Source organism: Saccopteryx bilineata, chromosome 4 (genome assembly GCF_036850765.1).
Source record: "Saccopteryx bilineata isolate mSacBil1 chromosome 4, mSacBil1_pri_phased_curated, whole genome shotgun sequence".
In the NCBI taxonomy this organism is placed as follows: Eukaryota; Metazoa; Chordata; class Mammalia; order Chiroptera; family Emballonuridae; genus Saccopteryx; species Saccopteryx bilineata.
The window spans coordinates 206,522,266-206,549,084 of NC_089493.1; the positions used below are offsets into that span (position 1 = coordinate 206,522,266).

The window sequence follows — 26,819 nt, forward strand, 5'->3', positions numbered from 1 at the left end:
GCGGATATTGTACCAGCCTTGCTTCCCCAAAATAAATCCCACTTGATCATGGTGTATGATTTTTTCTATATATTGTTGGATCCGGTTTGCTAATACTTTGTTGAGGATTTTAGCATCTATATTCATCAGGGATATTGGCCTATAATTTTCTTTCTTTGTTTGTCTTTGCCTGCTTTTGGAATCAGTATTATGCTCGCCTCATAAAAGGAGCTTGGAAGTCTTCCTTCCTCTTGAATTTTTTGAAATAGCTTGAGAGAAGGAAAGGAGCCAGTTCTTCTTTGAATATTTGGTATTGTAGAATTCAGTTGTGAAGCCATCAGGCCCAGGACTTTTCTTCGTTGGGAGTTTTTTGATAACTGTTTTGATTCATTTGGTGTAATCGGTCTGTTTAGGTTTTCTGATTCTTCCAGTTTGATTTTTGGAAGACTGTATGTTTCAAGGAATTTGTCTATTTTCTCTAGGTTGTCTAGTTTTTTGGCATACAGTTCTTCATAGTATTTTCTTACAACATTTTGTATTTCTGTTGTGTCAGTTGTTATTTCTCCACTCTCATTTCTAATTTTATTTATTTGAGTCCTCTCTTTTTCTTTTGGTGAGTCTAGTTAAAGGTTCATCGATCTTGTTTACCTTTTCAAAGAACTAGCTCCTAGTTTCATTGATCCTCTGTATTGTTTCATTAGCCTCTATATCATTTATATCTGTTCTGATCTTTATTATTTCCTTCCTTCTACTACATTTGGGCTTTACTTGCTTTTCTTTTTCTAGTTCTTTTAGATGCAGGGTTAAGTGTTTATTTGAGCTTTTTCTAGTTTCTTAAAGTGTGCCTGTAGTGCTATGAACTTTCCTCTCAGTACTGCTTTTACTGTGTCCCATAAATTTTGAGTTGTTGTATGCTCATTGTCATTCGTTTTTAGGAATTTTTTTATTTCTTCTTTGATCTCATTCTTAATCCATTCATTATTTAACAACCTGCTATTTAGTTTCTATGTGTTTGAGAATTTTTGAGCTTTTCTGTTGTGGTTCATTTCTAGTTTTATGCCATTGTGATCAGAGAAAGTGCTTGAGCCTGACCTGTGGTGGCGCAGTGGATAAAGCGTTGACCTGGAAATGCTGAGGTTGCCAGTTCGAAACCCTGGGCTTGCCTGGTCAAGGCACATGTGGGAGTTGATGCTTCCAGCTCCTCCCCCCATCTCTCTCTCTCCTCTCTCTCTCCCTCTTTCTCTCCTCTCTAAAATGAATAAAAAAATAAATAAATAAAAATTAAATGAAAAAATTAAAAAAAAAAAAAAAAAAAGAAAGTGCTTGATATGATTTCAATCTTCTTAAATTTTTTGAGACCACTTTTGTGCCCTAACATGTGGACTCAATTTTCCCTTTTGTAAAACGAAGGGATGATCCAGGTCGTCTGAACCATCTCCTCTGGTTTTGATTCTACCTGTGAGTCCCATGAGTATAATCCTACTGCTGCTCTTACTTGCTCATGGATTTTTCTAAGCACTCTGCCTTGAGCTTTTCCCATCTCTTCTTTACTCTTCAAATTTAATTAGTTGCTGCCTGGCATCTCTCCCAGTTTGCTCCTACCTTTCTCACCTCCCTCCCTCCCTCTTGTCTTGCCTGTTCCCTTCAGTGGAATCAAGCTTTCCCCTGCTTTGTTCCCAGTCCCATATCCTCCCCTGGACTGTTGCCATGCTATTCTTGAGCCCCAGTTGCTGCCTACTTTCTACGTCAAGCTGTCCCACCAAACATTCACCTAAATAGATAGAATCTGAGCATGGAAGCTTTGAGCCCTTTACCACCCTGTACAACTTTAGGTCTTTTTTAAAAAGTAGATAGAATATTAATATGTTAATGTGAATGTTTTGTGTCCCACAATGATAGTTTTACAATTTTGTGTCTTTGAAGAATTTACTGCTTTTTTCCTACTTTATTCTGTGCTCATTAATAAAAAGGTGAGGAAACACACACAATGTATGAGGAGGAAAATAGGGTTTTCTGCAATCTCACCTCTTAAAGATGACCATTGTTAATATTTAAGGGTTCAGTAGGCATTGGTGCTTCTTAAAAGATGGATCTGAACCTTAAGACTCCATTTTGGGTAGATGGTACTGTAGATTAAACCATTAGTAGAAATTTTACTGGCTCAAGCCATTCAGAAGTCACACACAGGTATTTGCATGAACCTGAGTGCTTTCGGGTTTGATTTTAATTTTTTTTTGTGGGGGAGAGAAGGTCATTATTATGATAAAATTATATAAAGTCTGTACAGAGCTTCTTACTTGGAGTGAAAGTAAGTACTTTTCCTCCCTCTCTCCCTTTCTCTTTCTCTGTCTCTCAGGCAATGGAAAAATAAAAAATATAATAGTAGGAATTATTGTGACGCTTAAAACACAATGTGTTGTTTCTTCTGCGCGGAGTGTGGAGGATTTACTTGTTCCAGTGGTACATACAATGAATCTTTGGTATTGATGGCATCAGGTTTGCTCTCACTTTACAGAATTTTAACTAGTGTCCATTCTTCACTTTTGTAATCACCAGGTTCTCTCATTCAAGTACCTTCTGTTGAGAAGGGAAAACTTAGTAAAGTTCGCCTGGGTTCATTGTCTTTGAAAAAGGAAGGAGAAAGACAGTGCTTCTTATTTACAAAACACTTTTTAATTTGTACAAGAAGTTCAGGAGGAAAACTGCATCTACTCAAGGTATTGGTTTTACATGGCTCTTCCATTTATGTTTCATGCACTTAAGAGACATTTAGATTAATTATGACTTTCCCCTGCCTGGTATTATAAAACATTGTCATACTTGCATAGCAAGGGAATGTATGATTACCAACATACTTGACATTTACTTTGTTGTCATTTGGATCCAAAGTAGTAAAAATTTTAGTGTGTGTTACCATGAGGAAGTGCAATTAAAATAATAACCTGGACAAAATTATTACTAGTAGATGATTACTGAGCTACAAAAATCTTGTCAAATTCCTATAGTGCCTATTTTTGTTAATAAAGTTTTATTGAAACCCAGCCACAGTCATTTCTTACATTTCATCTGTGACTGCTTTCATGCTTTTTAAAATGGCAGCTTTGAGTAGTTGTGATAGAAATTATATAGCTTTCAAAGCCTAAGATATTTACTATCTGGCCCTTGGCAGAAAATATTTGTCTATCTATACCTTCTGTTATTAGTGCCTACAAATATTGTCCAACACCGTGACAATGGCTTTCTACTGCTTCAGCTACCTCCCAGCTGGTGAGTTTAGCTTTGCTGGGCTGCCTTCACTCTCAAGGGCCCCTAAAGTGCCATCTAGTCTCCCATAGATTGACTTGATACATTTTATAAACATCGAGAATAAGAGTGGGTGGGGGAAAGAGTCAAGTTAAATGAGTTAAATGAGTTCAATTACTTTTACACATGGAAATTTGATCTTGGAATCTATAAACAATTACTTATGATGTAGAATTACTCTGCTTTCTTCTGTGGCAACTTGAGTATAAGGTTTGCAAATCAGAAGCTCCCAACCTATGCAAGATTCTCAGGCTCATAATGAATAACTGGCTTCTTTCCAGACAGGTGGGGTTCTCTCTCTGATAGAATGCACCTTGGTTGAGGAGCCCGATGCAAGCGATGATGACTGTAAGTCACATTTATCACTTAGAGTTATATTAGAATTAAATGTCCTATGGTTTTATTTGTTTATAGCTAAGAGGAGTTGCTTAAGGAGGCAGTGAAGATGCTGAGAATAAACTCCCTGAGGTCATTAATATATGAAAAATTCTGTTGAACCATCTAACCTGTAAACCTTGTTAAACCATCTTTGGGAATTCCTTTTACTGAACTGGTCCCATGACAGTGACTTTTCAGTGTCAGGCAGAGAAGAAAGGAATTAAATTAGAGTGTTAGAACTCTGTAAATTATGGAAATTAAAAAACAAAACAAAAAATGAAATGAGAAGGAGACCAGGATTGTAGTGCTAAGTAACCTGCTGACCTCAGCCTTTTCATCTGCTTATGAGCTAAGTAAAGCCCCCCCCATGCTGGAGAAGTACTGTATTATAGAAATGAGACTCTGGACTTGAACATTGATCATATGAACTATGGGAAAGCAACTATTACTCATATTTTTGTATTCACATCTAATTGTTTGGTTTCTGTGTGTTGCAGCCAAAGGTTCTGGGCAAGTATTTGGACACTTGGATTTTAAACTAGTGGTGGAGCCCCCTGATGCTGCTCCTTTCACTGTAGTCTTGTTAGCGCCCTCACGCCAAGAGAAAGCTGCCTGGACAAGCGACATAAGTCAGGTGAGCAAGTGGCTTTTGCCATTAGTCTTTTGTCTTTTTTTCTTTTAATTTTGCAATATTAACCTTTAGGGAAGATTTTTAGAGTTAATTCATTTTTATTAAAAAACTACATCTAGTTGCTGTATAACACTACTATGTATCTTGGTATTCTGAAATCATTTATTGTTTGTTTTTCTTTATGGTTAAAATTTACCTGAAATGTAATAATTGCATTTTAGTTCCTGGGCATTTCATACAATCTTTAAATGAAATCATAGTGTTGAATGGTATTATAATGTTTCTGTTAGTAGCGAATGCTCCAATGACCCCACTGGATTTTTCTTTTGCTTATTTGTTTCTAAGGTAGGAAAATTGTGAGGTAAAAAAAAGCAGCAAACAAGGGCTGTGGTGAGAAATCACAAACGGGGAAATCAAAGAAAAGGTATTCTCTGTAGTATGAGATCTGAAAATGAGCTCCTGTATTTCATATGAAAAACATAAGAAACAAATTTGCTTATTTTTCCTTGACTGACAGTGTCTATTAGGGAATTGTGGCATTTATTCAGAATTTGGAAATATAACAAAATTAGGCATGATTGGACCTGGGCATTTTGAAATTCATGTGCCATGTTAATTTTGGCTCCATTACCAATATAGAGGGAGAATGTTTGTATAAGGAAAATATTAAAAGAAGATAATTATTGCCTCACCAGGCGGTAGTGCAGTGAATAGAGTGTCAGACTGGGATGTGGAGAATCCAGATTTGAAACCCTGAGATTGCCAGCTTGATCGCAGGCTCATCTGGCTTGAACACGGGCTCATCAGCTTGAGCATGGGTCACCAGCTTGAGCATGGGATCATAGACATGACCCTGTGGCTGCTGACTTGAGTACAAAGGTTGCTGGCTTGAAGCCCAAGGTTGCTGGTTTGAGCCCAAGGTTGCTGGCTTGAGCCCAAGGTTGATGGCTTGAGTAAGGAGTCACTCACTCTACTGGAGCCCCCTGGTCAAGGCACATACAAGAAAGCAATCAATGAGCAACTAAGGTGCTGCAATGAAGAATTGATGCTTCTCATTTCTCTCCCTTCTTGTCTGTCCCTATCTGTCTCTCTCTGTCTCTCTCTGTCTCTGCCTCTGTCAAAAAAAAAAAAAAAAGAAGATAATTATCTTCAAAGTTGTTAACTCAAGGAAGATTGGGCAAATGGAAAAAGTGTATTCTATAGATTCTAGTACCTCCTTTTTTTCTGAAGAGTTGTACTAATTTATATATAAGACAGGTAGAAATCTGAGTTACACATAGTTTTTTAGATACTTAACTTTTTTCTGAGTGACTTTTTAGGGACAATAGAAAGAGAATAAATGTCAAAAATAATTATTTTTATATGTCAAAGAAAGTTTTCAGACTTAGTCTCATTTGACCCTTACAATAGTATTCTGAGGGTAAATAGAAATACTAGTCCCATTTCATAGGGGAAGAACCTGAAGTTTGAAAGGCAAAATGTTGGTCCAAAGTTATATAACTGTGTTGAGTCAGGCCTTCTATTAGCACTCTAAACAGTTTTTACAAGAATGCTGGATTTCACTTACATACACCCACCACTACTTAGATGATGAATAAATAGCTAGAAGTGAAGGTACTTCTTTTTTGGTTAACAAAGGAAGAAAATGTGGGATCTTCTATATTTGCATAATTATATCTTTGTGGTGATTGATTAATGCTTTATTAACTCTATGCTGTGTGAATCAATAATTTAGTTTCTATATGTAATGCATCTCTGACCTTATGAAACTTCAAATCATTCACTGATACTGTGAATATTTATAAAGTGATCACCATATACTGCCAGGTATCATGGGGGTACCAGAGATATGGTGATGGTTCCTACTCTCAAGAAGTCAGGCAGGCTAGTAGGGAAGAAAAAGAAGTAGACAACTTGTTGCAACAGAATTTGTAAGTGTTGTGAAGCCAAGATAAGTAGGAAGAATGGCAAGAATAGCAGTAGGCAAAGGTATTTTTCTAGCTGCTTGATGTACCTGGGGCTCATAAGATACACGTTGATAAAAGTTTTAAGTGATCTTCTTTAGGGTGCCTGGTGCGACATTATTAAGAGAGAAAATCCCTTGGGGTGTATGAGTCTCGGCCTGGTCCTTCAAAAATAGGTGCCCAATGCTTTGCCTTCAACTAGCATCCAACTGAGATTCTTTGCTTAGACTTAATCTTTTGACAGAATTGTCCAACTTCCTCCTATTTCTCCAATACGCGATGGCTAGTATGTTCAATTGTATTCAAGTATATCTACAATTGAACCAGATAAGGACACTAACAGGAAGTTATATCTTTTTAAGGGACAATGATATCATTAAATGAAATTACTATTTTCAGTACAGCCCTGATATTGTGTGGCTTTGACACTTATGATTTCACTCATACAACAAATAGATTTATGCAGTGAGGCTATATGCCTGCCACTGTTTAGGTACTGGTGATATATCATGAACAAAAGGAGCAATGACAGCAAAAAAATTCTCTTACCTCCCTTGTGTACTTTGCATTCTAGTGTAAGGAAGCCTGAAAATAAGCAGTAAATGTAATAAACACAGTATTTTATGTTGGAAGCAAGGTAAGAAGGTAAGGGGCTTGGAACACTGGAGGTATGTGTGGTCGGTACGTTTTCATCTCATTCTAAAGAAAACATTAAAGCAACAACCATAGCAGGTGATAGAATACCAGGTAGGTATGTGGCGAAGGGAGAGCCATTTCCAACCTTTGGAGCAGGAGGACACTGTGTACTTGGAGTAATCGCCTGAAGGCCAGTGTGGCTGCAGTGGAATGGGAGAGAGGGAGAACAGAAAAAGAGAAAGTCATTCAAGTGGAGTTGTTAAGTAAGCAGTGGGAGACAGAAGTTGTGTTTAGGTCCAGGCAGGAGACTGTGCTGGCTAAGTGATATTTCAGGTTGTGAAACTGCTGAGATCACCTGGGAGTAACTGTAGATGGAAATGTGAAGAGGACCATGACCTGAGTGAGGGGTTGGGAAGAACAGCAGTGAGGACTAAGAAGGAGCCATCAGTGCAGTCAGAGGATAGCTAAGAGGTCGTGGTGTCCTGGAAGTCAGCTGAAGAAAATGTATCAAGGAGGGACTGGTGATGTGTCAGCTGTTACTAAGGGTAGAGATGATGGTGAGTGTTCTGAGATGCTCAGTGATTTTCCTTCGGTGGGGTTTGAATGGTGAGTGGTGGGGACGGAGTGCTCCACTGAGGAGCCTCGCCTGCTGCCCAGCAGCCTGCTCCTCCGCTGGTTTTATTCTCTGCTTGAAGCATGTCCATCTTATCAGGGAAGCTACCTGCTATACACACATCAATGGGGATTTGTCAGTCTCCCAAGTATGTCTCTGGACTATTCACTATTAATAAGTTGAATCTACTGAATGCTTAAACATGTACTATTTTAATATTTTATAATATATATAAAAATATGGACACAAAAGGGAATTAAAAATTGCTCCCAGCACCCAGCATACTAAATAAATGTCTATCAAAGTATCTTCCGCAGATAACTGTATCAGAATTACTGGAGGTTTTTTTTTTTAATGCACATTCCTGAACTGTCATTCTAGACACCCCCACGGTTTAACAAGTTCCATAGATCACTTTTGTACAATTAAATTAGAGAATCTCTGCCCTGAACACAACTGTTTCCATCTGTAAATCCTCCACATCCCTGCTATGATGAAGTAATTTTACCTTTGGGCTCTCAGTGTGTCTGTGTATCATTTTTGTTTTTTCCCTCACACATCTTTCTGTATATCTGCAAATTCATATTAGTGTCTTTTAATATATGCATATATATTGAAATAGATATTTATATTTCTATTCTACCACATTAACATACCACTTTTCTAGCTTTTTCTGAATGTTAGGCATATCATATATGCAGTTTCCTGGTTTTAACATTATTATATATGGTAGTGTTAAACATCTTTGTGCTGGAATATTTTCCCCCCTTTGATTTACAGACTGACAGCATGCTTTAGGAAACATTACTCATTATTTCACTACGTCATCAGCAAGGTATTGATGAAGCTGTGTTTGAAATCCTGCCAAAGCTGAATTTTGTCACATTTATCACATTTTCCTATGTAATGGAAAAGTGGTATTGCTTTCTAGTGGTTTTGTTGTATACTTCTGTAATTATCAATGAGATGAACATTTTCCACTATTTTTATTTCTTGTCAGTTAATGCCAGGTAGACATTTATTCATTTTAACTATCCTTATAGACTAGAGAAATAATTATTTTCTTTCAATTTGTATTATGCATATGTTTGCTGTTATGTTGTCTTTTTATTTTTTATTTTGCTAAATCTTAATATTTTTTGACTTGATTTGAAGCCACCTTAGTAAGCTAACATGATATTACACTAATCATACATGGCTATTATTTAAGGTAATCAAGTGTTTCTAGAATATTGACACAATCCTGGTTTTTCACATAAAGCACTCTGTACAAAAATTAGAACTTTTGGCTAAACCAGGTCTTTGTCTCTGAAGCTGTAATTTTTAGAAGTTACAATTGCTTGAATGATTAATTACACTTTTAGTTACACCAGTAAAGCCATTATTAACTGTTGGCACCTTAATGCACAAGTGGCTGATGGTCTTGACCAATAATTCTTCCTTTTTCCATATATTTATAAGGAAAAAAAAATTGAGGCTGAAGACTTGACCATTAATTTCAATAGAGTGCATTCATTTGTCCTTGTCTTACTATCATATAATAATGATTTACTAAACATATTTTTCTATAATTATAGGTATTAACTAGAACAGAGAATTAAAATTTACCTCTGAGCTTTTTAGTTTGGGCAGAAGTATGAAAATACAGACCTGTATAGACATATTTGTAGCATGTTCACATGCTTTTTTTCCTTAAAATAGCTTCTCTGGAATCAAGGCAATTTTCTATTTTAACAAAAAGGTGAATTAAAAGAGAAAAATTGGGTCTGTTCTTTCCTTCCACTACCTAGATACATTAAGAAGATGTAAAATATGGTAACCTTTGAATAGGTATTGCCTGAAGCAAAACTCTGATGGAAAAATCATTCTCAACATTTGACAAGGACCAGCTGTGTCAAAATGACCGGGGACATAAATATTCCAAGTCCCTCACCCTAGTCACGGTCATTGCTGCTCAACTAGAATGCCCATGGCCCAGGAATCTGCTTTTGTCATCCTAATTATTTCAAGGTTTACCTTTGCTCACATAACTTCAATGTTGCCCTCAAAGATGTGACACGTTGCTTATTGTCATGCATTTTTTCACTGAATGAACTTAATTCATTTTTCCAGGGCGCAAACTCTTCTTCCCAACACTGCCAAGATACATGCTTATATTATCATGAATATTTACCACTCCTTCCAATATAAATATTCATGCACACATTTATATACAGGTGTTCCCCCACTTTTCAAAAGTTCATGTTACATCACTTTGCTTTAACAAAGACCTACATTTTATCAGATGCTGTTAGATTAAGGAAGTGAACTGAAGGAGACTTTAAAATACTCCATTTTAACTCCAGAGTTGGGATCCTCTGTACCTGGTGGTTGAAATAATGGCACAACATATGAGGAAACACATTTTTAAGGGAAAACAAGTGTGAAAATGGCTGACATACTAAGTAGACTAAATAGTTAAGTGATGCCAGTGATCTGAATTTCTTATACACATATTCACTTTTTCATTAAGGTTAGGGTTTAGGGTAAACCCTGAGTTCAGGACCTGCATGAAGTCACTTGGCATCAGCTTCTTCACACCACTTAATTGCAGTCAATAAAGCATCCTGTGGTGCCCTAGTCACTAGAAATAACTTCATTAAAAATTTTTTTATTGATTGATTGATTTTAGAATAAAAGAGGAAAGGAGGGAGAGAGAGAGAGAGAGAGAAACTTCAATTTTGTTCATTCCATTTATTTACACATTCATTGGTTAACTCTTGTGTGTATCCTGATTGGGGATCGAACTGCAACCTTATTGTATTAGGATGATGCTCTAACCAACTGAACTCGACCCAGCCAGGGCCTGGAAGTAATTTCTGACTTTAAAATTGTTTAAAATTTTTTTTATTTTCTGTTTTGTTCAAAGGAAATGTTTATAATTCAAAATAAACCATTTTCTAACTCTAATTGCAAAGAGAAATTTTAAATTGAAAAAGCATAGCTATAAATAAAGAAGGCAGAGGAAATTAGCAAAAGCTACTGAGTGTTTCTTTTAGAAAGAACAGAAAAAAAGATGAACAGGGTTTGACGTGTGCCAGAAACAGGAGAAATTGTAGAATGCATCATTACCAAACCAACATGGTGCTAACAGAAACTTCTAGAGAAACTAGTAAAATGTGGGAATTAATTGGCAAAAAAATAGCTGACAAACAGGCACACAGTTTACTAATGAAAGAGAAGACAAATTTCTTCTAAAGAAGTAGAGGCAGTCACTGTCAAAAGGCAATAAACTTCTCAAATAGCATTATATCTGCCAGAGAATTGTGATAATATGATGTGTGGTCAGATCCATGGGAAACACATTGCAGGAAAACATAGTTCTTATATCTATACTCAGGTATCGGTCAGATGTACAGCTTTGGTATCTAGACATTGAATCTGTTCATCAATATATAATGTTTACCTGCCTGTGTATGAGAGAGAGAGAGAGAGAGAGAGAGAGAGAGGAAAGATTAAATTTTTTGTGATTTTAAACAATTTTGGGAATATATGATCTGCCTAGTTTTTGTGTGGGTTATAATTTTTGATTTTTCAATTTCACAGTGTGTGGACAATATACGGTGTAATGGTTTAATGACTATAGTGTTTGAAGAGAATTCCAAAGTTACTGTGCCACATATGATTAAGTAAGTGCTATAATACTTTCCCTTGAATTTTAATCAGATCAAATTGGTAGAGAATGTAAAACTCTGAATAAAATATTGCTTCAATAGCATTCTGCTTCATATTGTGAATGTTTCCTGACAGTAATATAAATCATGATATGCCATTATAAATAAAACTATCAAATGGTTTTTCAGATTTATAGTTTGTTGACTTACAGCATAGAAAAGATGTTTTTCATATTGTTAAATATGCCTTCACTCAAGACAAAAATGAAAAAAAATCCTGTGGAGATTTTCAAGTTTGATATAAAAGGTTGTGACAGCCAGATGTGTCCAAGATCAGAGGGTGGAGTAAGGTATGGCAGATGCTTTTGGTGTCTTCCCAGTGGGTGTGAATCTTATTTGTCAGATTTGGCTGTAGAAATATGTTTAAATTTTGAAGACACTTAATATGAATCATCTGGCTTTTCCATGGTACCACCTACCCACTGCCTATATATGGATTTGTCCTAAAAGCTATTGCCCAGGGCTGTCATCTCACTCTCTGTATGCCTTGTTAACAAAGCAAATCCTATAATTTAAAGTACTCAATAAGGAAAATATAATTTAAAATGAGAAGTTATATCAGTAACTTCTATGTCAGTTATGTGCCATAACTCTCTGTTAGTATGCTTTTGTCTCTATGTGTCATTTTCTTTCCAAATTCAGAAATTGTTTTGGGAGCATTCTGAAGCTGACTGAATTGTTTCTTACTTGCATTCTTTTGGTTATTTGCTTTCCAAATTCTACGAATAAAATGTATTTTTAAAAGTAGGTCTGTTATGCCTAACCAGGCAGTAGCACAGTGGATAGAGCATTGGACATGGAGGACCCAGGTTCAAAACCCCAAGGTCTCTGGCTTGAGCGTGGGCTCATCTGGTTTGAGCAAGGTTCACCAGCTTGAGCCCAAGGTCGCCGGCTTGAGCAAGGGGTTACTCAGTCTGCTGTAACCGCCCCGGTCAAGGTACATATGAGAAAGCAACCAATGAACAACTAAGGTGCTGCAACGAAGACTTGATGCTTCTCGACTCTCTCCCTTCCTGTCTGTCCCTCTTTCTGTCTCTGTCTCTGTCACAAATATATACATATTTCATATATATATAAAATAAAAGTAAGTCTGTTATATATATATTTTAAATTTACATGAAACTAAGAAAAATGGTTTTTTTTTCTGTGCCTTTTTATGTGGATTTTTTTCGGGATATGAGCTGTTTATGCTAAGGCAATAACATCAACTTTCCTCTATATGGGTATTACTATAATTAGCATCATTTCAATGGTACAACTCTAAAACTTTATTGCATTACATGAAGGCAGAGTACATTATACTAGTACCATAATTACTATAGAAAAATTAACACAGGACAATGGTATTTTAGGCTGGGTGAAAAAGGTGGAAGGATTAAGCAAAAAATAACAAAAAACTCACAAAAACTTGCAGACACAGACAACAGTGTGATGATTACCAGAGGGAAAGGGAGGTGGAGAGAGGTAGAAATGGGTAAATAGAGGGTAAATGGTGACAGAAGAAGGAGACTTGACTAAAAGAGAGAGAGAGAAAGAATAATAGTATTTTAAATTATTAGTCAAACTTAAAAATATTGAGGGTAGGATTATTTTTAAAACTCTGGGGCAAAGATTTCTTTAGTGTTTTGTTTTTTAGGTTTTTATTTTAATATAATTCTTTTTTAAACCAGTTAGTTAAAAATGTGTGATGCTAAAATTAAAATCAAGTATGGAATATTAAGTCAACAGTTCCAAATTGTAACTTAGTTTTAAAATTTGTACTGTTGGGTTAGGTTTACTTATTAATTTTCTACCTATGTGACTCTTATTTTAATATTTTCCAATATAATATATTATTTTTATTTGTTTAAAAAGTACTCTCTTGAAGATTAGACAGCCATGAAAATCCAAACTGCTTTAGAATGAGAATATGTAAGTTGGACATTGCAGCCAAGTTCTAAGCTCTGAAATCCCAGAGCACTTGCATATCTACTCCATACATTTCATTGACTTTAAAAATTAATACAGATAAAAAAACTTTAGTTTTATGCCTGACCGGTTATGGCTGGCACCCAAATGTATCTTATGTTCCCTGTAATAGCAGTTTGACGAGCATCCATGTCCAATGTCATTTGTATAACTATCTCCCATACAGATCAAGACTTTCCTGCCTTTGGTACTTGAGGTGACACTTGAATGAATAGGAAACATTCCCCTGTAAGGACAGAAACAATATCTCGAGTTGAAGGATTTTCTGTTCCAGTCATACAAGTTGTAATGCCCATCTGTACTATACTAGATGTCTTCCCAAGGCAGAGTTTTATATATTTCTTTCTTATATTTTCTCCTACCTCATTGAGCCTGTTATCCTCAATCACAGAAAAGAAGATGATTTAGCAATTTCTGTTCCTAATGATAGTTTCCTCCATGGTGCTATTCTACCCTAAATTTGATGTTTTCCCTCCCCTGTGTCTCCTTGACTGTATACCATGAAAAAAAAAAAAAAAAAGACATTTTGCAAGTTAAAAGAAAAGTTACCCTAGCTTAATTGTGTCTTGTTACTGATGTGACAACACTTTGCAGGCACTCACTTCTTTTTATTTTAATTTTTAAAATATTTTTAAATTGGAGAGAGAGAGTTTTGTATTCCACTTATTTATGCTCATCGGTCGGTTCTTGTATGTGTCCTGACCAAGGATTGAACCCACAGCCTTGGCGTGCTGGGACGATGTTGTAGCCAACTGAGCTGCCCAGCGGGGCAGGCACTCGCTTCCTTGTAACACTTCTTAATGATAATCAGTTTTGATGTTTTAAGATTGCTTTTTAAAGTATTTACAAAAAGGAATTGTTGTTATCATAAGAGGCTTAAGTAATACATCATGTCCTTCTTTAAGAGTCTCTTAGGAAATAAAGACCTTGTTCAATGTAATAAAAGAAAATTAAATAATTTCACAATATTTAATTTCTTTTCTTTACTTAAAATGAAAATGTAATCACAATTTTGAAGGAACTGGTATAATTAGTCAGTTTTATTTTAATTTCACGTTGGCTACAACATACTTTTTCCCTCCTATTATTTTGATTAAAGTAACTATAGTCAAAAGATGCAAATCTCAAACTGTGATTAAAATGCAAAATAATAACATTTATTAGGTGAAAATATACCTTTAAGTGATGTTTTACATTTTATGTATATAGGTTGAGGCTTGTTTTCTTTTAATAATAGTTCATCTCACTTTCCTAGAAAATAGAGTATTTCGGTGGGAAATGGTAAGAGAAAAAGTGATTAGCTCTGTTGGCCTTCTTCAGATAGAAAAAAAAAAGTTTCTAAGTTCTTTTTTCAAATGAGAAAATTAAGGACCAGATTTCTGCCCAGATAGCTTGGCTGGTTGGAATATCATTCTGATGTGCAGAGGTTGCTGGTTTGATTCCTGGTCAGGCACATGTTACAGGGACAAATCAATATTTCTGTCTCTCTGTCTCTCTCTCTCTCTCTCACTTACTCTCTGTCTAAAATCAATAAAAAAAAAATTTAAAGACCCAGAAAATACAATTTGTTGATGGTCACATAGTGGAAAAAAGAGCCACGCAATTTTCAAGACTCTCAAAGGACATGCTTGTGCATTTTTGAGATCAGTAATAAGGCTTAAACTAGTAGCCCACCCACAGTTGACTTCTTCTCAGGGGCTAGCAGCTCATTTAAAATTCCCTTTCAGGCTGGTAAATGAAATACTTCCACTTGCACTGAGCATACTTTGGGGTGGGAAGGTTCCAAGAGCAAGCTAAGAAAACTTTTTATTCCTTTTCATCCAAAAGAAAATAAATAATAATTTGAAACCCCTCCGTGTGCTGAAAGGGATAATTAAGGTCATTCACAATAAGCCAACTGATTCTTAGCAAGCAGTTGCCTCACTGAACATCACTGGCCCTGGAGCATTTCATATAATCAAGTGGTGAAATCCAGGGTTTCATTGATCATATTCTGAGATGCTGCAGTGAAGGGCACCAAGGGCTCTCAGAGGGAATGTGAAGGCTCAGAGCAATCCCAGAGAAGGTGGGCGTTCCTCTGAGCCCCACTTGGATTCAGCCTCTGCTTCTCAGTGTTTCTTGTTACAGACTTTGTTTCTCCACTGGCCTCTTTTTCCCCTTTACGAACGCACAGCACTGGCTGCGGGCTTTGAGCGTGATGGGTCTTGAGTGCTGCCATGCAACTTGTCTCCTCAGTTGGCTTGCCCACCGGGAGAGGCAGCTTGGGCTTCCATTGATCAGTCCATTCGGGTTGAGGAGCAGGTGGGTGGTTTTATAGACTGAGGAAAAGCAGAGCACTGCAGCAGTTTCTACAATAGAAGGGTTCATGGCCTATGTTTCACCCATTACCTTTTTTATTGAGGTAAAATTGGTATTTTCATTATATTTATTTCAAGTATACATTATAATTTTATATTTGTCTACACTATAAAGTGATCACCACCATAAGTCTAGTTACTACCCATCACCACACAACTGACTCCCTTTGCCCATTTTACTTTTATTTTTTTAAAAAAGAGAACATTTTTAATGCTGCGGAATATTTAAAACATAATGAAAACAAAGCATTTTACACAACTTATAGATTAAACTGTACTCATAAAATGGATAGCCTTGAATACATTGATGAGCCAGAAAGAATGGAATGAATTCAGCATTCAACTCAAGATGTTAGAAAAAAATGACTAAATAAATTGTAAGGAAAGTGTAAGAAGGAAATAATTAAGATAAGAATAGACAGTAATAAATCAAAATATAGAAAAACAGTAGAATTGATACAGAGCCAGTTCTAGAGGAAAAAATGCCTTATAGTATAATGTATTAGTCAGTCTAGTCTAGCAGAAATGGGGAAGCACAAGTGCCCAAACTTAGGAGTGAGAAGAAGAAATAACCACAGGTGTAACAGCGATATCTGCCTCTCCCCACCCCAATGCCTCTGTGCAGAATGTCATCCATTACTTTTTGTGACCATTTTTGACATTTTAATTTAAGGGCATAAGCCTAGCCCCTCCTAAGTAGGGCTTTTGGCCTAATTTTTCTAATAAAACATGATGAAACTAGAGAGAGAAGGGAAGGGTAGGAGATAATGCTACCCCAAAATATGTCACTTTGTTATATTGATTATTTTGAATGGTAGGAACTTGAAAAACAGCAAATGCATGGAAAAACTTTCTCTAAACTCCCCTTATGTGTAAAGACACATCCTCCAAAGAAATTAATTATCATAAATTTCTTCCTGAGAAGTTTCATTAACCAGGAGGATTGACTGTTATTACAGAAGAGGAGACTAGACATTGCACCACCCCCAGACACACTATTTTATCTCCCATCTATTTCCTCTGAAGATCCATTCTTTTTTTGTTTGTTTGTTTCTGAAGTGAAAAGCAGGGAGGCAGAGAGACAGACTCCCACATGCGCCTGACTGGGATCCACCCAGCATGCCCACCAGGGGGCAATGCTCTGTTGCAAGTGAAGCCATTCTAGCGCCTGAGGCAGAGGCCATGGAGCCATCCTCAGCACCTGGGCCAACTTTGCTCCAATGGAGCCTTGGCTGTGGGAGGGAAAGAGAGAGAGAGAGAGAAAGGAGAAGGGGAAGGGTGGAGAAGCAGATGAGCGCTTTTCCTGTGTGCCCTAACCGGGAATCAAACCCAAGACTTCCACACGCCAGGCCAACAGTCTATCACTGAGCTAACTGTCCAGGGCCTGAAGATTCATTCATTTTTCCTAAAAATAATTTCTCTCCCTTAAGAGGCTGTCATTCAGATGGTATTTAATCTAGAATCTAAGCCACCTGGGAAGTTACTTAATGTATTTTTTGCTCCATAAGATGCACCTGACCATAAAACACACCTAGGGTTTTAAGGAGGAAAATAAGAAAAAAATATTCTGAACCAAATGTTGTGTTAAAATATTTAATAAAATACCGTATTTTTTGCTCCATAAGATGCACAGGCATTTTCCCCTCCACTTTTTTGGGGGAAAAGTACGTCTTAAGGTGCAAACATATAGTATTACTCTCTGAGTATCTCCCATGTTTCCATGAAGTATCCTTGTTAATAAAATTGTTTTTCTCTTGCTAATATCTATTATTACAGGTGTTTCAGCGCAAAACTCATAGGGGTAGAGGGAAAATTATTTCTTCTCCCCTACAGAAGGAATCCACAAAATGAAATGAGTTACTACCTTTCCCATTATCAGTTCTGACCTCCCTAAATTCTAATGCATGTGTGATGTTTTTATAGACCTGCCTGTTGTGTTGTATCAACATCTTTTATCAAATGCAATGGGAGGCCCGTATGCAAGTGTATCTTTACCAGTACATAAATACTCGATGGTAGAGAGGAAGCTGTGTCCTGGGTTTGTACTCAATATCCCTGCTTTGTGTGTAGGTCTGATGCCCGTCTTCATAAAGACGACACCGACATTTGTTTCAGTAAAACACTCAACTCCTGCAAAGTGCCCCAGATCCGCTATGCCAGCGTGGAGCGCCTGCTGGAACGGCTCACAGACCTGCGGTTTCTTAGTATCGATTTCCTTAACACCTTTCTGCACACCTATCGTATTTTCACCACAGCAGCTATGGTGCTGGCAAAGCTTTCTGACATATACAAGAGGCCTTTTACCTCCATCCCAGTCAGGTAGGCTTGGGATTTGCCTCTCATTTCAGTGTCTCATGACAGTCCTCCTGATCCCTGGGTCTCCGGCAGATGAGCATCCCAGCTCTGCAGAGCTGCTCTGAGGATATTCCTTGCCTTTGAACTTAGTATGCCACCGACACTGCCCCCCCCATGGAAGGGGTGAGTAGAGGTCACAGGTAGTTCCTGAGAGAGGTGGTTGAGAATGCTGAAGTCCCCAAGTGGCCTTTGCTTGCTCTGTGATTATTTGGAAGCTAACTCCATTATTTGAGGCTTTTCTACTTTTTTTTTTTTTTTTTTACAGTTGTGCTTTCCAAACTTTAATATGCATAAGACACACCTAGGGGTCTTGTGAAATTGCAAGCTCTGATTCAATAGGTCTGCAGTGGAGCCTGAGCCCTGCATCTCTCACAGGCTGCCCTGAGATACCAGTGCTACTGGCGTTTGAACCACAGTTTAAGAGCAAGGGGTTAGGCATGGCCTAGAGCCTAGAAAGTGTCTGTGCCTTTGGCAAGTGCACAGAATACAGGTAGCGTTGAAATGAAGGAACACCAGCCACAGCAGAGTGATGATAGAGTGGCCTTTTAATGTAGGGAGTATGTTCTTGAGTGACATCAGAGGAATCATTTTCACTTGGCTACAATCTAACAGCTTTTGCTCTATTTTTAGGTCACTGGAATTGTTTTTTGCTACCAGCCAGAACAACAGAGGTGAACATTTGGTGGATGGCAAATCCCCACGCCTGTGTCGCAAACTCTCTTCCCCACCACCCCTAGCTGTGTCCAGAACATCCTCCCCGGTGAGGGCCAGAAAGCTGTCCTTGACTTCTCCCTTGAACTCAAGGATAGGAGCGTTGGACCTGTCCACAGCCTCAGCGGCCAGCAGTCCTCCCGTCACCCACAGCCCTGCCGCGTCCCCACCCCCGCACACTGGTAAAGTACCGTTGGATCTTAGCAGAAGCCTTTCTTCTCCAGAGCAAAGCCTGGGATCTGTAGAGGAGCATGTAGATAACCCCCGCGTGGATCTGTGTAACAAGCTGAAGCGAAGTATTCAAAGAGGTATTATCCAGCTGCCACGCCCCGTGTTTGCTGGCCACCTGCTTCCCCACCATTCCTTCTGGAACCCTAATTCCCTCTCTTTAGACTTTTCTACCTCGGTGTAGAAAGTAGAATGTATACAATTTTTTTGTATACAAGAAAATTTCTGTAGTTCCCTCTAGCTTTTATGGAAAAGAGGTCAAGGTCAGCTCTCTTAATGTCCTCTATAGTAAAGGCTAATTGCATTCAGTTGTTTGTGGAAGAATAGCATTATCTGAATGGTATTACTGGAAGGTTCTTCATGGAATACAATTAAGGCTGGTTGGTTAAAGAGCCAACCTAGCATGATACTCTGCATAGAGGTAGGTTGTGTGCAACCTCATTCATCAGCTTGACCCTTGGAGCCTTCTCCTGTGCAGTGTCTGCCTTGAGCACCTCACTGCTTCCAGCCTTCCCTGCGGAGGATGATCTGGCCTGGTAGCATTAAGATGGCTTCTTCCATTCAGTTGCCAAGGCAACAAATGCTCCATATTACAATGGAGATATAGGGCTAAAAAATCAAATCTGAGACAGTGTTTATTGTTCATGACAGCCAAAATGGTTTTTAAAAAGGTGGATTATGATTTATTTTCCTGATTAGATTCTCTAATGTCTTCCTATAGCAGTTAGATTAGAGTACATTCTCTCTGCCAAGGCTTTCAGACTCCGTGAGACTTGCATGCTGTTTCCCTCTCAACCCCGCTCCTGCCATGCCCCCTCATCTGCTAAGCCATAGGCACATTGATTTTCTTTTTGTTCTAGGAAACACCTCAATTATTGCTGCCCATGATTCTTCCCTCTGTCTAAACAGTCTTTCCTCGTATAATCTCCATGAGATTAGCAACCTTATCTATTTTGTTCACCTCTGTATGCTCAGTGCCTTGGCCAGTGCCTGACAGGTAGTAACATTTTGTTACATGAATGAATCAAGCAGAACTCTCAGTGAACTAATCAAGGGTCCTGTGGCACATCACCTTTCCTTCCTCAGCTTGGTATAATGAAGGTAGGTGTTGGAGAAGGTGATCCTAGTTGCTTTTATAATCTATTATTTCTGCGATATAAATAAAAAAGATTTCACAGCCAAATTAGCAAACAGCTTTATTTTTGCAATTAATCAAAGTGTCCGCATTTCAAGGGAAATCACCCAAGATGGAAGCAGAGACCACTGCTTTTCTACCTGCTTGAAGCTTCTATGTACTTTCTAGCTCATGTCATTTAAATAAACTTTCTAAGTGAAGTACTTAATGGAATTTTAACTGGAATGGTTGTCATCATCAAAAGTGGCACCCATTTAAACAAGAAATTCTTTAAATTGACAAGTTAGCAACTAAGGAGGAGGAAAGGAGGAAGATAATTAAAAAGTCATTAGAACAAGTTTCAGCAGAATCATGATGGATTCTTGGGAATAATGAGGCAGCACACAAGCTGACAAGTACGTCTGGGATTTGACCCCGCGCCAGTGCTTGCACATCTCCCCGCACACAATGACAGGGGCTTATCTCAGTCCTCCCTCTGGGGCGGGGTGCCCTGAGAAGTACAGGAATTTTCCAGAATATGGGAAGTGTTTTTCACTCCTTTATTGGATTGCAGTAACTAGAGGAGGAGAAATCTGAAGATGTCTAGATTCTCATTTTGAGTTCAGAGAGCTTTAGAAATAAGCATGTGAGTTATGTGAGTGTAGCTCTGAGGCTTTGGTTTGATTGGCCCTGGGGCTGGAATGAGAACACAATAGGTCTGTTCAAGACTCATTGCTTCACTTTCCTGTGCAAGTGCTGTGCTACAGTGTCCAAAATGGTAAATAAAACTGTGCCCTGGACCCTAATACTCTAAGTTATGTAGAGAAGATAGATACCACATAACTAGAAGGTCAGGTGGTACAAGAGGTATAGACAGAGTGCTCTACAAGGTGAAAAACACAGAGGAGATCATGTCTGCTTGAGCAGAATCAGGATGGTCATTGACCTGAATAGATAGGTGGTTGGAGAAGGGTGAACATAATGAGCAAAGGGCTAGTGTCAGCCTCCAGTGGTGAAAGCCATTTCTGAGAGCAGGAGACAGCATTGCTTCTGAAGGGACAGCTTTTGTCTAGTTTTGTTGCCATGTGCAGCCCTGCAGAGCAGACCTCGTCACTAGTCTTCCTAGGCTTTCTAGTATTGAGGAAACTTTCAAAACAACTCTCCTACAATATCATTCTTCTCCTTTTCCTTCTTATTCTTTACCATCTTAAGTGTATAATTCAGTATTGTTAAGTATAGTCACACTCTTGCACAACTAATCTCTAGAACTTCATCTTGAAAAACTGAAACTATGCCCATTGAACGGCTCTCTGTTTCTCTCTCCCTCCCAACCCTTGGCAGCCACCATCTGCTTTCTGTCTGTAGAGTTTGACTACTTTAGATTCCTCATGTAAGTGGAATCATACAGTATTTGTCTTTTTGTGGCTGGCTTATTTCACTTAGCATAATGTCTCAAGGTTCATTCATGTTGTAGCATGTACCAGAAGTTCCCTTTAAGAATGAGCAATACTTCATTACATATACACACATTTCATATTTTTTTTACCTGTTTCTCATCTGACAAGCGTTTGGATCGCTTCCATCTTGTGCCTCTTGTGAATAATGCTGCAGTAAATAAGGGAGTGCAAATATATCTTTGAGACCTGCTTTCAGTTCCTTTGGGTATATACCCAGAAATGAGATTGCTAAATCATATGGTAATTCAAGTTTTAGTTTTCTGAGGAATCTCCATATTTTTTCCATAGTGGCTGCACCATTTTACATTCCCACAAATAGTGCACAGGGTTCCAATTTCTCTGCATCTTTGCTACACTATTATTTTATGTTCTGCTGGTAGTGTCCATCCTAATGGTTGTGTAGTGAGAATTTGTCTTCTTTTTTTGTAATTTCCAAGAGATTTTACTATGATTTGGCCAAGGCCTAGTAGTATGGATATTCATTTTTTCTTTAACAGAGAAGCAAAGGGAAAATCTATTTCTTTTTGCATTTCAGTCTAAATATGTATCATAGTTCTAGAGATCCTCAATCAAGCTGCCCATTGCCTATCATAATTAATTTTTTTACTTTAACTAGTTACACACAGATTTTTATTTTTTTTCACATTAGTCACTGATTTCCCTAGTTCTGGTTTTCAAAGCCCAAGCCTGGAGTGTGCAGTGATGGTCAAATGTCATATCCCCAAGACTTCTTGGCCAACTGTCTAGGATGGAGGTGTGGTTATTCATAGCAATCGGTAGTTTTTTCCCACAGAGCAAATTAAACTTGGGACAACCAAGATAAATGAGAAAGAACTCGATCAAGTTCTCAGGGAAGGACATTGGCAAAGGGTGCAGAGACTTGTCAGTGCAGATGCTGGGCAGAGGTGGGATCACTGTGGACATAGCTAGTGGTGACTAGAGAGCTTGTCATGTGGTCGTGTTGATCATTTATGACCAGGGCCCTCAGATGGAGCAAGCCCACGAACAACAGTGTGGGAAAATACTAGGTTCTCTCTCACTTTAGAGAAATAGCTAAAGTTGAAGGTTTAATGCCTCTCTTTTTCACTGGATTTCCTTAAAACAAATGATTTGTGGTTCGATTTTGAAGGGTTAGTTTATGCACATGGCTCATGGGTTAGACGTGTCATTTTGCTGTGCCAGGTCATGACTAAAGGCAGACCTCCCCTCACTCGGGGTGACCGGGGCAGTCCAAGATGGTGTCTTGGATAAAGTGCTTGGGTCCAGCCTCCACTCCAGAGATGTCAGCGCCTCTGCCCACCACTAATGCACCCCCATTTCTCATTTTTACCATCTGCCCCCTCAGCACTTTCATTAAGTACTTTGTTCTTGGCCACTTCTTTGTATCTTTGTTTTCCCACTTTTTTGTGGCTGTCTTCTGGTTGCTTTTAGTGTATTAGCTTCCCACCTTGTTCTTAAAAATATATAAGGTGGTCATTCAAACAGGCACATGGTACAACTGGATTAAAAATAAAATAGACAAGGAACTCAGGCAATGAAGAGAAAGTGTGGGAGGCCGAGGGCGTGGTTAGTGAACAAGAGAGTACTGTGTGGTCCTCTGCATTTCCCAGAGTTGTCCCGATTTTGGTTCTGAGAGTAATCAATTACACAATTCTCATTGAAACTTAAGATGGGTTGGTACTCAGGCACATCATTTTTGGCTACTGAGACTTGAGAACAATTTATCCTGTGCATCCTTGTCAAGGAAACACTGTTAGTAGGAAGCTTAGAATTAATACTGGGGGTTAGGGAGCTCTTGGACATTTTTCTGAATACTGAAACAAAGGGATTATAGACTTAGTTTTTATTTTATTTTGTATTGGTATATGGTTAATCTTGGTCATAAATAGTCTAGGAAAGTTGAGGATGAAACACTTAAGCATCAGTCTGACAAGTTCAGAGTGTTTGCATGTGTGCATGCTAGGTCTGTAGAAGCCAAGTGTACTGCTGTGAAAATCGAAACGGATGAAGACAAGGAAGCTGTTGATCTGTCTTTAATTTGAAAGATGTTTGCTTGTGCTTTGCATAATGTTAACACTTTAAACAGTTGGCATACTTGAATAAGAATTCTGTGCCAACAGTTTACACATTTTCTGCTTTTCACTTCAGGATACAACTGCACACAACCTCATTGCACAATGCCAACTTCACCCATAAGGTCAATATTGAGGCCAGGGGTCTCTCTTCGCTGCCTAGCTGGGCAGTTTCAGGGTGTGCTTTTTGAAAACTGCTAGTGGCCTTTGTCCAGTTTTATTGTCATTGCAGTTATAATGCCACCCTTGCAATAATTCCTGGCAAGAGAACTTAAAATGACAAGAAGGGAAAGAAGAGAAATAGGAAATATCCCTAAAAATGAGTGAGACTGTGAACTTCTGAAGGAAAAGGTAATGCCATTGATTTTCCCCCAAACCCAGTCCTTCTATCTGTTCCAGGTTTAGCCAACATCTGTGTGCGTCCTCCTTCAGGCCACCAGGCAGTCCCACTTCTTCCCTGCAGTGTTCTGACACGCACAGGTGTCAGCCCAACACCCGGCCAGATGGCACCCAGTGGAATCTCAGTAAATATCACAGCAATGGCAGGCTGGAAAGGAGAGCCCTGAGGCAGGCGCCTCACTGCACTGGGGTCCCTTACCCAGTCAGCATTCCCTTGGGCCTCAGCTGTGCCACCTACTCCAAGTATTGCTGCACAGCCCGCATCACTGGTGTCTGTGCCTGTGTTCTTGGTTTGAAAATTGCCTGCCTGTGGGCTGAAAGTGCTCCCAATTTTAGCATTTGTTTTGAACCCACATCTGCCCACTTGTCCTGCAGGCAAAGCTGTTTGCATGGAACTTGATTAAAAGTGAAGCCAGAAGGAAATGCTTCTTTGCCGCGCCATGCTGGCATGGTTTCTTCTCTTAGTAGGTGTTGTTTGCTGAGAGTGTTATTCTTAGCTTCCCTGTTCTTTCAGGGGCCATTCAGGGCCTGTCCAGCTCTCTCGCTGGAAAGTTTTCGGGTTCAATGTAATTGCTGACTAAATGATTTTCTCATTTGCCTCAGAGAAATGAATGGTTGGATCAGAACAAGGGCATATATTTGATATTCTGCTTGTTCTTGCAGAGCAGATGCCTTTCGTTACTGAATTTTGAGGGAGTTATTTAGAAAATAATAAAACTAACAGCTAAGCGCTGATTTTTTTGGTCTTCATCCTGCACCGTTGCCAGCTTTGCTGTAATTAAGTCGTTCAAAGAAAGAGTCTAAACATTTCTCTTCCCTGGCATTTTTGTGTTTCAAAAAAGGCAAAATTGTGGCTGTATTTCTAAGGGAGTAAATCACATGCAAGTGTAAAAGTGGCTTTGGGTAAAGTCATTAGGAATTTTGTAAAATTTATGTTTGAAATCTTGAATGGAATGGCAAAGAAAGTTGAGAGTATTTCTGCTGACAGGGGTAATGTGACAGGAGGTCACACAGCTCTTATTGATTAATGAAAAGCCAAAGGGAAAAAAATGGAAGAATTGTTGGAAACTTATGAAATTTTTGTAGTATTCTTTTTTTCTTGAAAGAACATACACAAAGTTGTAGTTTTGCGTGGTTAATAAGCCAGATGGAATATTACATAAGTAATAGTCTAAGTGTGTCTTTTATTCATGAGATGAAGAGGTTCAAATTATCTTAAAGCCTCTGTTGGTCAAATAAGTTTGTAAAATATGATTTTATGTTTGCTCGCTTATAGTTTGCATTGGGGGCTAGACAGTGCCAGGTATATGTGGTCTGTGAAATTGAAAATTACCTTCCTGCTTGGGAAGGGCCATTGTTTTGCTAATGTTTGCTGGAGGAGAGGTTTTTGTGCCAGAAAGTTTTGAAAAGAAAGAGAAGCCATGTTGGCAGAGTGAGAGCAGAGGGAATGCAGAGTGCTGAGAGAGAAGCCATGTCGGCAGAGTGAGAGCAGAGGGAATGCAGAGTGCTGAGAGAGAAGCCATGTCGGCAGAGTGAGAGCAGAGGGAATGCAGAGTTCTGAGAGAGAAGCCATGTCGGCAGAGTGAGAGCAGAGGGAATGCAGAGTGCTGAGAGAGAAGCCATGTCGGCAGAGTGAGAGCAGAGGGAAGGCAGAGTTCTGAGAGAGAAGCCATGTCGGCAGAGTGAGAGCAGAGGGAATGCAGAGTTCTGGAGAAGAAGCCATGTCGGCAGAGTGAGAGCAGAGGGAATGCAGAGTGCTGGAGAAGAAGCCATGTCGGCAGAGTGAGAGCAGAGGGAATGCAGAGTGCTGAGAGAGAAGCCATGTCGGCAGAGTGAGAGCAGAGGGAAGGCAGAGTGCTGAGGGAGAAGCCATGTCGGCAGAGTGAGAGCAGAGGGAAGGCAGAGTGCTGAGAGAGAAGCCATGTCGGCAGAGTGAGAGCAGAGGGAATGCAGAGTGCTGAGGGAGAAGCCATGTCAGCAGAGTGAGAGCAGAGGGAATGCAGAGTGCTGGAGAAGAAGCCATGTCGGCAGAGTGAGAGCAGAGGGAAGGCAGAGTGCTGAGAGAGAAGCCATGTCGGCAGAGTGAGAGCAGAGGGAAGGCAGAGTGCTGGAGAAGAAGCCATGTCGGCAGAGTGAGAGCAGAGGGAAGGCAGAGTGCTGAGAGAGAAGCCATGTCGGCAGAGTGAGAGCAGAGGGAAGGCAGAGTGCTGAGGGAGAAGCCATGTCGGCAGAGTGAGAGCAGAGGGAATGCAGAGTGCTGGAGAAGAAGCCATGTCGGCAGAGTGAGAGCAGAGGGAAGGCAGAGTGCTGGAGAAGAAGCCATGTCGGCAGAGTGAGAGCAGAGGGAATGCAGAGTGCTGGAGAAGAAGCCATGTCGGCAGAGTGAGAGCAGAGGGAAGGCAGAGTGCTGGAGAAGAAGCCATGTCGGCAGAGTGAGAGCAGAGGGAAGGCAGAGTGCTGGAGAAGAAGCCATGTCGGCAGAGTGAGAGCAGAGGGAAGGCAGAGTGCTGAGAGAGAAGCCATGTCGGCAGAGTGAGAGCAGAGGGAAGGCAGAGTGCTGAGAGAGAAGCCATGTCGGCAGAGTGAGAGCAGAGGGAAGGCAGAGTGCTGAGGGAGAAGCCATGTCGGCAGAGTGAGAGCAGAGGGAATGCAGAGTGCTGAGGGAGAAGCCATGTCGGCAGAGTGAGAGCAGAGGGAAGGCAGAGTGCTGGAGAAGAAGCCATGTCGGCAGAGTGAGAGCAGAGGGAAGGCAGAGTGCTGGAGAAGAAGCCATGTCGGCAGAGTGAGAGCAGAGGGAAGGCAGAGTGCTGGAGAAGAAGCCATGTCGGCAGAGTGAGAGCAGAGGGAAGGCAGAGTGCTGGAGAAGAAGCCATGTTGGCAGAGTGAGAGCAGAGGGAATGCAGAGTGCTGGAGAAGAAGCCATGTCGGCAGAGTGAGAGCA

At 39.4% G+C, this 26,819-nt stretch overlaps 1 protein-coding gene across 5 annotated transcripts in view; it reads left to right on the forward strand.

Annotated features, from left to right (window-relative positions):
* RASGRF2 (Ras protein specific guanine nucleotide releasing factor 2) overlaps positions 1–26,819 on the forward strand; it is a 305,234-nt gene that overhangs the window by 177,881 nt on the left and 100,534 nt on the right. For 2 of the 5 annotated variants that reach the window (XM_066273686.1, XM_066273687.1), the window contains exons 10-15: positions 2,536–2,696; positions 3,564–3,630; positions 4,158–4,294; positions 11,090–11,172; positions 17,613–17,861; positions 18,528–18,916. In XM_066273686.1, the coding sequence (XP_066129783.1) occupies positions 2,536–2,696; positions 3,564–3,630; positions 4,158–4,294; positions 11,090–11,172; positions 17,613–17,861; positions 18,528–18,916 (1,086 nt within the window). The remainder of the gene's footprint in view (positions 1–2,535; positions 2,697–3,563; positions 3,631–4,157; positions 4,295–11,089; positions 11,173–17,612; positions 17,862–18,527; positions 18,917–26,819) is intronic. The other 3 variants (XM_066273688.1, XM_066273689.1, XM_066273690.1) reach the window with 2 other exon arrangements.